The 13,958-nt window shown below is 38.4% G+C and overlaps 1 protein-coding gene across 1 annotated transcript in view; it reads right to left on the bottom strand.

The window, feature by feature from the left end:
* Positions 1–418: 418 nt before the first annotated feature.
* LOC150075211 (phosphatidylinositol 4-phosphate 5-kinase type-1 alpha-like) overlaps positions 419–13,958 on the bottom strand; it is a 271,058-nt gene continuing 257,518 nt past the window's right edge. The window contains exons 16-17 of the mRNA XM_090388401.1: positions 5,313–5,453; positions 419–660 (exon numbers count right to left, since the gene is read on the bottom strand). Of these exons, the coding sequence (XP_090244527.1) occupies positions 419–660; positions 5,313–5,453 (383 nt within the window). The remainder of the gene's footprint in view (positions 661–5,312; positions 5,454–13,958) is intronic.

Below are 13,958 nucleotides of genomic sequence, written 5' to 3'. Positions count from 1 at the left end.
TATAAAGTTTGTTCTTTGCCTCTTTTTTAGTGTACATTTTATTTTTAAGTGTATTTTATATTTAATCTTAATTTTTTGTGCTCTTCAAGTGTACTTAGCTGGAAGAAGGGAAAAATTTGTCTTGGTAAACATACAGTGTCCCTTCACTTGTGGCTCAAAATGTACTCATATCATGGAATGAAATGTAGCATAAAAATGAGCAATAAATGTAATGTCAAATGAGAGGTACTGAATGAAAATGATACAAATCTTAAATAGGGATAAATCAAGTGAGGGTGATATAAAAGAGACAAACAAACTGATCATGATAATAATAATAATGTGTGCATATGTGTGTGGAGAGATTAAAACATACTTAACTACAGAATGAGAATAAACAGTTAAAAATGATAAAATATTTGGCTTAGATAAAAGAAAACTACCTGACAACTTCTGTCTTATCCCAGGTAACTGATGCAGTCTTCCCGATAGAACTTCCTGATCGGAAAGCCAATGTCTTTGTAGGCACTGGATCAGTACTAACACGGCCTTTTAGTCTATTTTCAGATAACTTTTCACTGCTCCATAATTCTTTGTCATCATCCCCAGAGCATTCAGGTAATGCAGGAGGACTGGGTGGAAAAGGGACAATAGTAGGAGCAGAAGATTCTGCTGCAGAGCCTAAATGAAATTCAGTACAAATAATAAAATAAAACACTTAAAGTTAAAATATTCTACAAAATTAAATTAAGCATGACAGAAGCAAACAATACTAGAAAAATATCTGAAATATTCAAAAAGGAAGAAATGTGATATCTGGCAATAGACAGGTGTGTCAGGTATTTTAATATCAAAGCTACTTTTTTTTTTATTTCTTTCCATAACTTCAAATAATACTTGTGTGAAGTTATGAAATGAAAGAAAAAAAAAAAGTAGCAATAGGCTCAAACAAGTGGCCTCATCCTACCCAGGACCTCATGAGGATCCCTGTATAATTTCTTTCATGAGTAGTTAAAGTTTATCCATGTCAAACATATCACTACCTAGTCTACCACACTGAGACAACACAAAACATGATCAGGTTCAATCCTGCATTTCAAAGCTGAAAGAATGTTCCATTCCCCTTTCAATTCAGCATATTTTTTTCATGGACAAATATTCCATAAATATTCCAAACATAGAATATTCAAGGACTTTCACATCTTGGACTTTTCAGATTTAGCTTTTAACAGAAAGCTTGTTATAAATGTTGATTTAACTGGAGTCAACGTCTTCAAAATTAAATCATTACTACCAATATCCTCTGTCAATCAATAGCAACAAATATTATAGCAGTTATTTTGGCATCTGTCTAATGCTGGTTAATTTTGCTTCATTAGTGTTACTAATGAAGCAAAATCTTAACCAGTGATAAATCATGTTTATGTATGATAAGAAGTAGTATCCATCATTTAAATGACAGAACCTTTCGTCCTGTTCACAAGTTTCTCTGTCATAATTCCTGTCATGAGGACCCCAATTGAGGTTGCCAATTCAATGCCAGTGATCCATCTGTAACCATTAACTATACTTTTCCAATTTTATAAAAATCTGAAGTAGGTGAACACTAAGCAAATAAAAGATATATATATATATATATATATATATATATATATATATATGAACTGCTCCTGGATTTTCAGAATTGGCTTGATTTTGTTTGTAGCATTCAAGATGTAAAGCATACAACTAGGTTTGATTATAATCATCTCTACTCTTATAATGTTCCACTAATGTCTGCAGTTATAGATCAATAATTAGTTAAACATTCTATGAATACCCCTTACCCTTGCTAATATATCCTCCAAAAGGTATCCATACAAACACTGATTTCCCAGTGACTTCACTGCAACTTACTGCAATGGTAAGTTTGTCCCATTTTGGCGACTATGACACCTTAATCCTCTTGGATAGGCTTTCCACCAATGAGTGATAGACTGCAGTGAATACAGCCCTCCACTCCTCATGCTAAACAGTGACCAGTTGAGCTGCTGATGTGGGACATGTTGATCTGATCCTCATCCAACATGCTAGCTCATCCCATATGTGTTCCATAGAATTCAAGCCAAGATTCTACACTGGCTATTTCAACTTTTGTACATCTGTGTCCCTGAACCGCTCTAGAACAGCAATGGCAATATGGCATGGGGCATTATCCATTGACACAAACATGGGTCTGTACCAAAGAACTGTCAAATTTCAGGGAGCATGGACTTGTCCAAAATGTTAGGAGGCATTGGTTTTCATGGTTCTCAACATAACAACCAAAGATCATAGGCCATACCATGAGAAACAGTCCCCACACCACAACTCCACCTTCTCTGAACTTCTTTGCTGGCATAATGCACTCTGGCAACAGAGTTTTCCAGGCCTCCTTCACATCCACCTATCTAATTAGTATTTAATGAACCAGACTCTTGAAAATCTACAGAAAATATTAACCAAAAAGTGTAGCATAGTATATTTAATGTAATTTTTTCCCTCAATCATTTACTAAATAGCATTTCTACAATGGCTGATTATTTCTCCACCATACCAAAGTCTTCAGAAGACAAAGAAACTACTAATGGCTTGCAATTTATTCAGCTTGCTGAGTTTCTTTTAATTAGTTAAATAAAAACATGATGAAAGGAAAGATATAAAAAAAACAATTTTTAAAAATTAGAAAAGGCAGATATAAGGCATCAGGGAATCATGTTCATAAAATGTGTTCTAAAGCTTGTAAGTCTGTACTGGCTAATAAAAGGTTTCAATAAATTCCTCTATTCATTAATTAGATTTGAAAAAGTATTAAATGATTCAACATTATATTCTACACCAAGGATGGGCAACCTCCGGCCTGTGAATGTGCGCAAATTCGGCCCACAGTTGTTTTCAAAATACACCGAGTGATCACTGAATTATGACTACCCCTACAAAAACTGAATGTGACATGTTGACCACGTGAGGTACGAGAGTGCGGAGTTAGTCACCCTGTGTAGCATAGATAAGGTGTTAGTGGTTCAGTAGGTAGTAAAATTCCGAAAGTGATGGATAAAAGGAAGGATTTACTGGACTTTGATAAAGGACAGATTGTGGGTGCTCTACAAGCTGGTCCCTCGATTTCCCAAACGGCTCAACTGGTGGGGTGTTCAAGAGCTGCCTTAATTAAAGTGTACCAGGACTGGCATCAAAATGGTCAAACAACAACCCAATGGCAAAACTGCAAAGGTCAGTGAAAGGTCGATGTTAGAGGTGAGCGCCGGGTCTGACGACTTATACAGGCACAACACTTTTGAAGAGTTGACTACCCAATACAACATGGGCCAACCCAGAACAATATCTGGCATGACCTGCGTCGCACGTATGGGCTATACCAGCAGATGACCCCCTACAGCATCCTCTCCTAACCAAGGTTCATCGGTGTAAAAGACTCGCCTGGCGCAAAGAGCATGCAAGCTGGACATCAGAAGACTGGAAAAAGGTGTTCTGGTTGGATGAGTCACATTATTTACTTTACACCATGGATGGTCGTCTATGGATTTGGCTTCAACAATATGAGGCTCTTGATCCATCATGCATAGTATCAAAAGTGCAGGCCGGTGGAGGCAGCTGTATGGTGTGAGGCATGTTTCACTGGCAGGAACTTGGACCCCTGGTGCATGTGAAACAATGTATCAGTGGTCTCCACTATTGTCAACTGCTTGTTGACTGTATACACCCCGCTATGTTACACTTTTTCCCTAATGGCGATGGTGCCTTCCAAGATGACAATGCGGCAAGCCATCGGGCACTTGTTGTGCAGGAATGGTTTGAGGAACACAGTTCTGACTTCCAGCATATCGATTGACCTGTGAACTCCACAAATATCAATCCCATAGAGCACTTGTGGGACATTATGGAAAGGCATATCAGGCATCTGGATACACCAATCACCTCTATACCTGCATTGCTAACCGCATTACACACAGCTTGGTTGGCCATACCTCCCGAACGCTTCCGACTTCTTGTTGAATCAATACCACGTCGGATAGCTGCTGTACTGAGGGCAAAAGGAGGACCCACAAAATATTAGGTAGGTGGTCATAATTCAGTGATCACTCAGTGTATATATAATAAAAGGCATGCTGTTTATTATATATGTTTTTGAATTAATGGAATTTCTGACATAAATTTAGAAAATACAGGGTTGCTAAAATTAAAGTATCCCTATGTAGAGAGCTCTGGAGTGATTTCTAAGGCTCGTACTGAAGAGAAATTTGGACAACAGGTACAATAAATAATGCACTTGTCATTTATTGGGGAGAAAAAAAAAATAGTTACAAAATTTGTCACTATATAGCACTGTGGCAATACAAATTGAACAATTGTAGCACTTGAACAGTGCTACAATTATTCAATGTGTCCTCTATTTTAGTCAACAACAGTTTCCATTCAAAGAACAGCATTTTCTACAGCAGAACTTAACATGTCAGTGGAATAACCAGCACATGACGTCTAATGCTGTCCTTCAGATCTGACAGAGTTCGTATCCTTCCTGATACACTTGGTTCTTCAAAAAAACCCCACAACCAGAAGTCGCATGGGGTGAGGTCCGGTGATCGGGGTGGCCAAGATGTCCAGAAACAACGGCCGACGACCCATTTGTCTGTAAAGTGTTGCCTTAGCTATCTTTGGACACAACGGTGGATGTGGTGGATCATATTGCATGAATATGATATTGTGAAGGCACCCACGTTGTTGCAGCTCTAGTACTGCAAACTTTGCCAACATTTCATAATATCGCTGTCCAGTGACAGAACAGGTGCGGGGGTCCAGTCGGTGTTATCTGTTCAAAAAAATATGGCCCAATCATGAACGTGGCCTTTAAATCCACACCACACTGTCACTTTTGGAGAATGCAACGGGACCTCTTGGATAACTCGAGGGTTTTTCTATTGCCCAAATGTGACAGTTGTGCATATTCACTTGTCCATTTAAGCAAAATGGGCTTCTTCACTCCAGAGGATGTGTATTTTTGTAATTTTATCTTGAATTTGTATTTGGTTTTTCTTATTAATAAAATTAATTATATATAGGTGTATGTATAAATATTACAATAAATAACATAAAAATGTTATGACAATTTTTTATTATTCACCATTTTAATAGTCCTAACAATCATGGAAAGCTAAAAAAAAAATTTGGCTTGCGTGTACCTCACAGACATTTTATTTGGTCTGCCATTTATAAAGGTTGTCCACCCCTGTTCTAACACCATTTGTTAAAAGATCATTTCTCAAAAATACTAAAATTTCTCATAAAAATCTATTTACCTTCACCTGCATGAAGTGCACCTGATTCAGACTGGCTTTTAATAAGTAAGGATACTGGTTTAGTTAAATCTGATTCACCAGAAGAAGGTGGCCTTTGTCGAATCATGGTACCTTTCTTTTTTGATGGAGAATGTTTCAGTGCTATAAAACATAAAATTATGAAGGAGTTATTACTGAGTAATTAACATATGTGCTACCACTCTCTCTCTCTTTCACACGCAAGCACGCACACAGCCCCAGTTAAGAATCATATACACAAGCACAGTTAGAACATTAAAAATATCAAAATATATTAAATATTTTAAGAAATAATGTGATGTAAAATAATCAGCAAAAAAAACTTCGAGTAAATATGTTGTTACATAACATAGGCTGAAGATTAACTGTTAAGATCCCTCCCCCATACCTTTCTTCTTGGGAATTGCTAGCATATCAGCTACTCAGGCCATAATGTGCCACATTCAATGGTAATCTAATTCATACAGTTTGTTTGTTTGTGTTACTTATATCCATGTGTGCCTTCACTGACTTTAATGATTCATGGAAAAAAATCCCTATTCCCTCTGCCTAATGTCAGTTAACTACAGCCACAACTGAACAGGTCTTTTAGAATTCCTCCAGTCTCTGACAAAATCAAACACAAACCTTTCCAAGTGAGTGACAAGTGGTAAAACCATTATACTGTCATGGAGGGTAGGACTCCCATCCCAACAATAAAGCAAGAAAAAATAACAGGGAAATTAGTCAATAGTAAAATGGACTGCAAAGAAACTGATGACTATTACTGCCTGGTATTACAAACAGTAGTAATCATCAGCCATAATGAAGTAAGGATTTTCACAAAATATTTCCACTAAACATCAAATAAATTACATAGTTACTTAGAAATGACTAAGAACTATTAAGAAAACTAAGAAAGTAAGCCCAAATAGTAACCATGGGCATATATGCTTAGTTCCTAGGGAAATTCTTTGTGGGCAATATAATGGATCCACTCACAGCATGTGTTAGTGTCTTTGCTATGTACTGTAATTAAATCCATTGATTTTTCAAAATCAGGTTATGAAAAGCATCAATGTTCTCTTTTCTTTGGTTAACAGAACCACAGGTTGCCCAGGCCTACCCACTATTCCACCCTAAGCTGATACCAAATAAAAGCCTGCCAAAACCACTTTATATCTGTTTTATGTAATATTCCAACAAACAAAGAACTAGTTCAATAGTATTAATAACATTTAATATTATATAAATTTGAATCTATACATTTTTATGGAAGAACTGGCACAACAAACATTATAAATTTTTTTTCTATTAATTTTATTTTATATCTATCCATATGTAAAAGTGACATCACTCCATGATCAATGCCTTTCTCTTTGACCTTGGGTCAGAATGCAGTGTATTTAAACATGGGCAATAATGAGACAGATTTACCATCAACATCGCAAATTGAAAAGTCTGTTTCATGGAAATAAACATGGGAAGCTAGAGGGAATAGTGTTAGGCAAAAATATTATGCATGTATATTCAAAACTTAGAGAAGAAATGGTGAGTGTATCAATTCAATTGCTAATAAAATTAACAATTAAAAAAAATTAATACATTATGCAATTTGACTATATTAATGTTATGGATAATCTTTAGTTCAGAGGAGGAAATGATAATAAAAAGATCAGAAACCTAAAATACCAGAACTTACCTCCCAGTTGCTTATGTGTTAATGAGCAAGATTAATTAAAAAGGTGTGGATATTAAAAATTGGTTAAAATTGAATTGCATAGAGGAAAGTACACTTTATTCAGTGCTTGTCATATGGGTTTCACTATAGAGCAGAGCCTTGACTTACGATGACATCGACATCCGATATACCTTCCATACGATTGTTTATTTTAAGGACTGATGATATTTGCAGGTACCGATAGCTTTCTGATATAGCTAGAATGATACATGGGTTAAATTTTTCAGATGTGTGCCGCACTAAACATCACTCATATGATTGTTCTCAAACAATTAGCATTTTTTTATTGTTCAACAACATTATTGTTCGACGTGTGGCACGCGGAACATCACTCGTACGATTATTTCAGATCTATGACAATCTGAAACTTAAAGCTCCATCAACCAGTGGCATATTGCTAGCATATGTGCTAGCAATATGCTACAGTGCTGTGCACTTCAAAGACTTTAAAGCCAGCAGAGGCTGGTTTGAGTGCCTCAAAAAAATGGCAAATGTCAAAGTGTTGAAAGGCATGGGGAGGCATACAGTACTGATAAAAAAGCAGCTGAGGCCTTTAAAATTGAATTCCAAGAGTTTGTTGATCAGGAGGACTATCTTACCCACTAGTTTTTTAACATTAACGAAACTGGTCTCTTCTGTAAGTGAATGCCCAGGAGAACGTACATCACTGAAGATGAGGTGAGTTTACTAAGGGAATAAGCCTATGAAAGATAGGCTCATTCTCTTGCTGGGAGCCAATGCCTCTTGGATTTTATGCTGAAGCCTTTGCTTGTGTATCACTCTAATATCCCCAGAATATTTAAATAACAAAAGGTCGACAAAGGCATGTTGGGAGTATTTTGGTGCAGTAACAAGAAGGCCTGGGTTACGGGATGTCTTCAATGAATGGGAGCTTGATGTTTTCTGTCCTTCAGTGAAGAGTTACCTTGAGAAAAATAAGCTTCCTGTGAAGGCACTGCTCCTGCTGGATAATGCATCCAGCTATGATCCCAACCTTGTTCAATCTCTTGAGGCACAATTTGACTTTGTTCAAGTCAAATTTTTGCCACCCAACACCACTCTTCTTGTTCAACCAATGAACCAGCAAGTTATTACAAACTTCAAGAAAACCTACACCATGAAAATATTCGCAAGTTGCTTTGCACCAACCTTTGGTGAAAATGCTGTCATCCTCAAAGATATTTGGAGGTCGAAGTTCAACATGTTGGACTGTGTGAGACTGATTGTAAGTTCTTGCAATGGTGTTTCCACAAGGTGCTTAAATTCAGCAATGAAAAACATCTGGCCTTGAATTACCCATAACGTTGAGGATTTGAAGATGATGGGGCTTTGACAAATGATATTGTCATTCTTGAAAAATCAATGGGTCTGGAAGTTGGCGAAGAGGATGTTATTGACGCTCATGGGTTGTTGTTTGTTTGTTATTTGGTTTTTAGGAGCATTAGCAACTAAGGCCATATTGCTCCGGGATATGCAGTGGTCATTCCCTGACCTTTCCGCATCCTCCATATTTGGTGGTGACGGGCTCGAACCCCGGTCTAATCAAGAAGCGTGTGCTACGCACTGCTGCTCCTTCCCACCTGGCTACGGAGGCGCCTACACGCTCATGGGCGTGAGCTAACAAGAGTTGGAGAAAATTACGGAGAGTGACACTGGAGAGGAAGAAAAAGACACCAAAAAAAGTGTCAGCTGAAGACTGTCATTTCTTGTTGTGAGCGTTTAACAGACTGATAAAAACACACCGACACTGAAAACACTGAACTCACGATGAGCAAAATGAAGGAAGAAGTCATTTGTTACTTCAGAAAGCTACAAAAAAGTTGTAAAAAACAGTCCACTTCGGACAGTTTTTTTACCAGTAGCAACAAAAGACTGAAAAGACAACTGAAGCTTGATATAGTCCCGCCACCATTGATTTTATCAGCTCTGCATTTCAAATCGAAGGTAAGTGCTAATTTATTGTTTGTTTTTTATTTTAAGATGTTTTATGACTATTTTTATCACTAATTTTCAACATGTGAGAAATACCTATTTTATGTGTTGTTGGGGAACGAATTACAGGAAATCAATGTATTCATTCGTGTATTAAGAATTTGCAAATAAAGGAACCATTAGGTGGCAGTGATCACAGTGTACTGATGTGAAATCTACTTAAAGATATAATTACCATCATGGGTAAAGGAAGGGGTTTTTGCTTCCATAAAGGTGACTATAGTGGTCTCAGACAGTTTTTAAATTCTGTACAGTGGGACCAACTGATGATGTTACCAACAGCAAATTCTAAGTGGGAAGCATTCAAGGAATTAATAGTAGAAGCTACTAAATGTTTCATACCTATTTAGAAATATTGTTCAAGGTTTAGGCCTAAATGGTTATCAAATTAACTAATGAGACTCGTGGCAGAGAAGAAAAATGCATGGGATGCATATAAATTATCAGGCGACTCAGAAGCCTATGACAGATATAAGCTAGTCTGTAATCAAGTCACAAAGGAGGTTAGGCAGGCAAAGGCAGATTACGAGAAATCTTTGGCAAAGGATGCTAAGAAAAACAGCAAGGATTTCTTTATTTATATAAACTCTTAAAGGAAGGGGATGAATCTGATTGGTCCACTTGATATCGATGGTTCGACTGTTGATGATCCTGCTCAGATAGCAAACAAACTGAATGAGTATTTTGCACCTACATTCACTCACGAGGAGTTATTAAGATTTGAAAATGCCACAAGGTTATCAAATTGTAAGGGTCTTTATGATTTTGTAATAACTGAGAACAAAGTGGGGGAGAAATTGTTGAAGTTAAACATAAGAAAGGCACCTGGGGTGGGTGGGATCTATCCAGTTATATTAAAGGAGGCAGCAAAGGAAGTAAGCAAACGCTTAGCCATAATTATGAGAGCATCCTTGGGACTCATGGGAGGTCCCCATGGACTGGAGATGTGCAAATGTGTCCCCAATTCATAAAGGGGGTAGGCACCTGGGGTGGATGGGATCTATCCAGTTATATTAAAGGAGGCGGCAAAGGAAGTAAGCAAACCCTTAGCCATAATTATGAGAGCATCCATGGATTGGAGATGTGCAAATGTGTCCCCAATTCACAAAGGGGGATCGAAGAGTGGCACTAGTAATTACAGACCAGTTAGTTTAACTTCTGTTCTGGGTAAAATAATGGAGTCACTGGTTAAAGATGCATTGCAGGATCATCTAGACAAGACTGCAGCAATAATTCAGACACAGCATGGGTTTGTTAAGGGAAAGTCTTGTCCGACAAATTTGACTGGTTATTATGATGTGGTTACAAAGGAATTGGATGCAAAAAATAATTTTGAAATCATATACTTGGATTTCAGGAAAGCTTTTGACACTGTTGCGCACGGAAGACTACTGTACAAATTGGAGCAGAATGGTATTAAGGGTAAGTTGCTATAATAGATAAAAGGATGGTTGAGTGGGAGAAGACAGAGGGTGGTAATCAATGGGTGCTGCTCTTCGTGGACTAATGTTACTAGTGGACTCCCACAGGGTTCGGTGTTGGGTCCTCTGTTGTTTTGTTTATTTATCAATGATATTGATGAAGGTATATCAGGCTTAGTATCGAAGTTTGCAGATGATACAAAGGTTGGCAGGGTTGTTAATGACAGTAATGGTAGTGTGTTACTGCAACAGGATCTAGATAATTTGGGCAGATGGGCCGAGAAGTGGCAAATGAAGTTCAACATTGAAAAATGCAAAGTACTGCATATGGGTAGAAGTAACCCCAGAGAAACATACCAACTGTGTGGTACTACACTTAAGGTGGTAGAAAATGAAAAAGACCTGGGAGTAATTGTGCAGTCAGATATGAAGTTTTCTGAGCAATGCAGACAGACTGCCAGGGCAGGTCTTGGGGTGTTGTCAATGATATACAGGAATTTTGTTGGCCGGGAAAAGGAGGTGATTGTCCCTCTGTACAAAGGGTACTAGGAAAGTTTTGCAATATGACGCAACACGCAACAATGAATCACAGGAAGCTGCTTGTTGAGACATGTTCATACGTGCATAGTAGCCGCCGCGGCAAGTCGATGGGCTCAGTTATTCATTAGTAGTGAGAGTGTAAAGTGCTTGCGATGGCATCGTGGTCATGAAATTAGATAAGGACAGTTTTGCGGTATAATTTCGTGCGTGGTTTAACCATAGACCAGTGCTTAGAAGAAATGACTCTTGCACTAGATGATGATTGTCCACATCGTACAACGATATTCAGGTGGTATAGAGAATTCCAAAGGGGAAATTTCACTCTGGAGGATTCTGAGAGGCCGGGAAGGCCACGAACGTCAGTTACGGAGGAAAACGTTACTGCTATGAGGAAAATGCTTGACGAAAACAGGCGAGTGACCTACCAACAGATAGAGGATACTTTGGGCCTAAATGCACCAGCAATTCGTTCGATTCTGCAAGATCATTTGCACGTGAAGAAACTTTGTTCTCTCTGGGTGCCGCATCTGACTGAAGAGCAGATGACACGACGTGTGACTTGGTGCCGGGAGATGTTAAAAAAGTTTGATAAGGGACAATCTCGGTATGTGAACAACATCGTGACAGGTGACGAGACTTGGCTGTACTATTACGATCTGCTGACCAAGGCTGAAAACAAAGTTTGGGTTTTTGATGATGACGACACACCCGTAATTGTCAGAAAATCCCGATCTGTAAAGAAGAAAATGATAGCTGTATTTTTCAAATCGAGTGGAATTGTAGAACGTGTCGTTTTGGACACGCAGAAGACAGTCACAGCTAAGTGGTATACTGAACAATGCCTGCCTAAAGTCATTGGATCTATGAAGAACCTGCGGCCAAAGTCAAGAATGGACACCTGGTACCTCCATCACGATAATGCTGCAGCTCACCGCGCCAAAGCCTGCACCGAATATTTGACCATGACAGGAGTGAAACTTCTCGAGCACCCTCCCTACAGTCCAGACCTTGCTCCCTGCGACTTTGCACTGTTCCCGCATGTGAAAATGAAGCTAAAAGGGAGGCGGTTTTCCAGTGATGAGGACCTTCTACGGGCTTGGGACGAGTGTGCTTTACTCCCCAGCAAAACTTGGCAGAACTGGTTTAAAGATTGGTTTCGGAGGATGGAGAGGTGTATTGAATGCAGAGGAAATTACTTTGAAAAAATCAAATAAACAAAGCTGTATTGCAAAACTTTCCTAGTACCCTTTGTATAAGGCAATGGTCAGGCCACACCTTGAGTACTGCATGCATGTCTGGAGGCTTCATTTTAGGAAGGATGTAGATTTGCTTGAGCATATACAGAGAAGGGCAACAAGATTGGTGAGGGGAATGAAGGGACCCTCTTAACAGGAGAGGCTTAAGTTCTACAAATTGCAGCAGCTGGAGACTAGGCACCTGCGAGGTGATCTGATTGAGGTGTATAAGGCCTTGAATGGGTTGAGCACGCCGACTTCTGATGGGATTCTTCCACTTGTTCAGATTACGAACCTAAGGGGGCATAAGTTGAAATTGAGGAAGGACAGATGTAGAATAGATGTGCGGAAATTTGCCTTTAGCCAGCAGGTGGGTAATTGCTGGAACAAACTTCCATCTGTCATTGTGGAAGTTGGTAGGTTAAATAAATTTAAGGAGAAACTGGACAAATATTTACAGGGGATTGTTTTGTAACTTATTTTTATTTTTTATTTTTTGGCTGATGCTGCATAAGCTCATATGCTTGCTTTCTTGCATCACATGCCACTGCTACTACTACAATGGGTTTTGTGGAACGAATTACCATTGGATGTTGGGGCCTTACTGTATGTTTGTTTGTTTGTTATTTGGTTTTTAGGAGCATTAGCTAAGACCATATTGCTCCGGGAATATGCAGTGGCCATTCCCTGACCTTTCCGCATCCTCCGTATTTGGTGGTGACGGGCTTTGATTTGATTTTGGGTTTATTGGCGCAAAAACAACTAAGGTTATATTGTGCCTGGTGGTGACGGGCTCGAACCTCGGTCTAATCAAGAAGCGTGTGCTACGCACTGCTGCTCCTTTCCACCTGGCTATGGAGGTGCCCCTCACTGTATGTGAAACCCATTAATCATTAGTCTTATTTGTTAACACATAAGCAGATGGAAGGTAAGTTAGGGCATTTCAGGTTTCCAATCTTTCTATTATGCAATTTGTTATGTGTGGAAACACTGTATCTCTCAGTGGTGCCACCTTAGGTTGAAAAAAGTATTGACGCTCTTTTTAGTGATTGTATGACTTCTTTTGAATTCAGTAACCCAGTTCTTGATAAATTATGGCCAATCATCGAGTAATATTTCCATCATATCCTTGTGGATTATATATTATCATTTTTATTTTATTTTCGAATAATGACATACAGGCTAGAAATGGCCTGTATGTCATTATTCGAAATTACATGGCAGGCCAGAAATTTTTCAAACATTTGCATACAATAAGGATGTGTTCAAAATGAAAAATTCAAGAACATAATTTCCCAATCACCTTGACTCAATATTAATAATAACATAACTAGAAATGTGAAAAAATGTGTAATTGATTGCCACAAAACTCAGGTGTTGCTTAGTAGCAGCAAAAAATGGTGAAAGCCTAAAGCTTTGTAATGCATTTTCACCTTCCGAGAATCAGAATCATATGCTAATCAATTGAATCTGATCCACCTTAGGTACATTTCCACTTCAATGGCTATATTAGAAAGATAATATGCAACTATACACCACAGAAATTACCTGTGAAATTGAAGAAACACCTGCATAGCCTCTAAATGCACGGTAAATACAGTCGATTCTGGTTATTTGGGACACATCGAGACTAGTGGATTTTGGCCTGATTAAGTGGCTGCCCCAATTATGCAAAGTTTCATGTAAATAGTTAAAAATACAATGGACACCCACTTTATGA

Source organism: Mastigoproctus giganteus, chromosome 14 (genome assembly GCF_048544385.1).
Source record: "Mastigoproctus giganteus isolate SK-2022 chromosome 14, ASM4854438v1, whole genome shotgun sequence".
Taxonomy (NCBI): domain Eukaryota; kingdom Metazoa; phylum Arthropoda; class Arachnida; order Uropygi; family Thelyphonidae; genus Mastigoproctus; species Mastigoproctus giganteus.
This window is presented reverse-complemented; position numbering and strand designations above follow the sequence as displayed.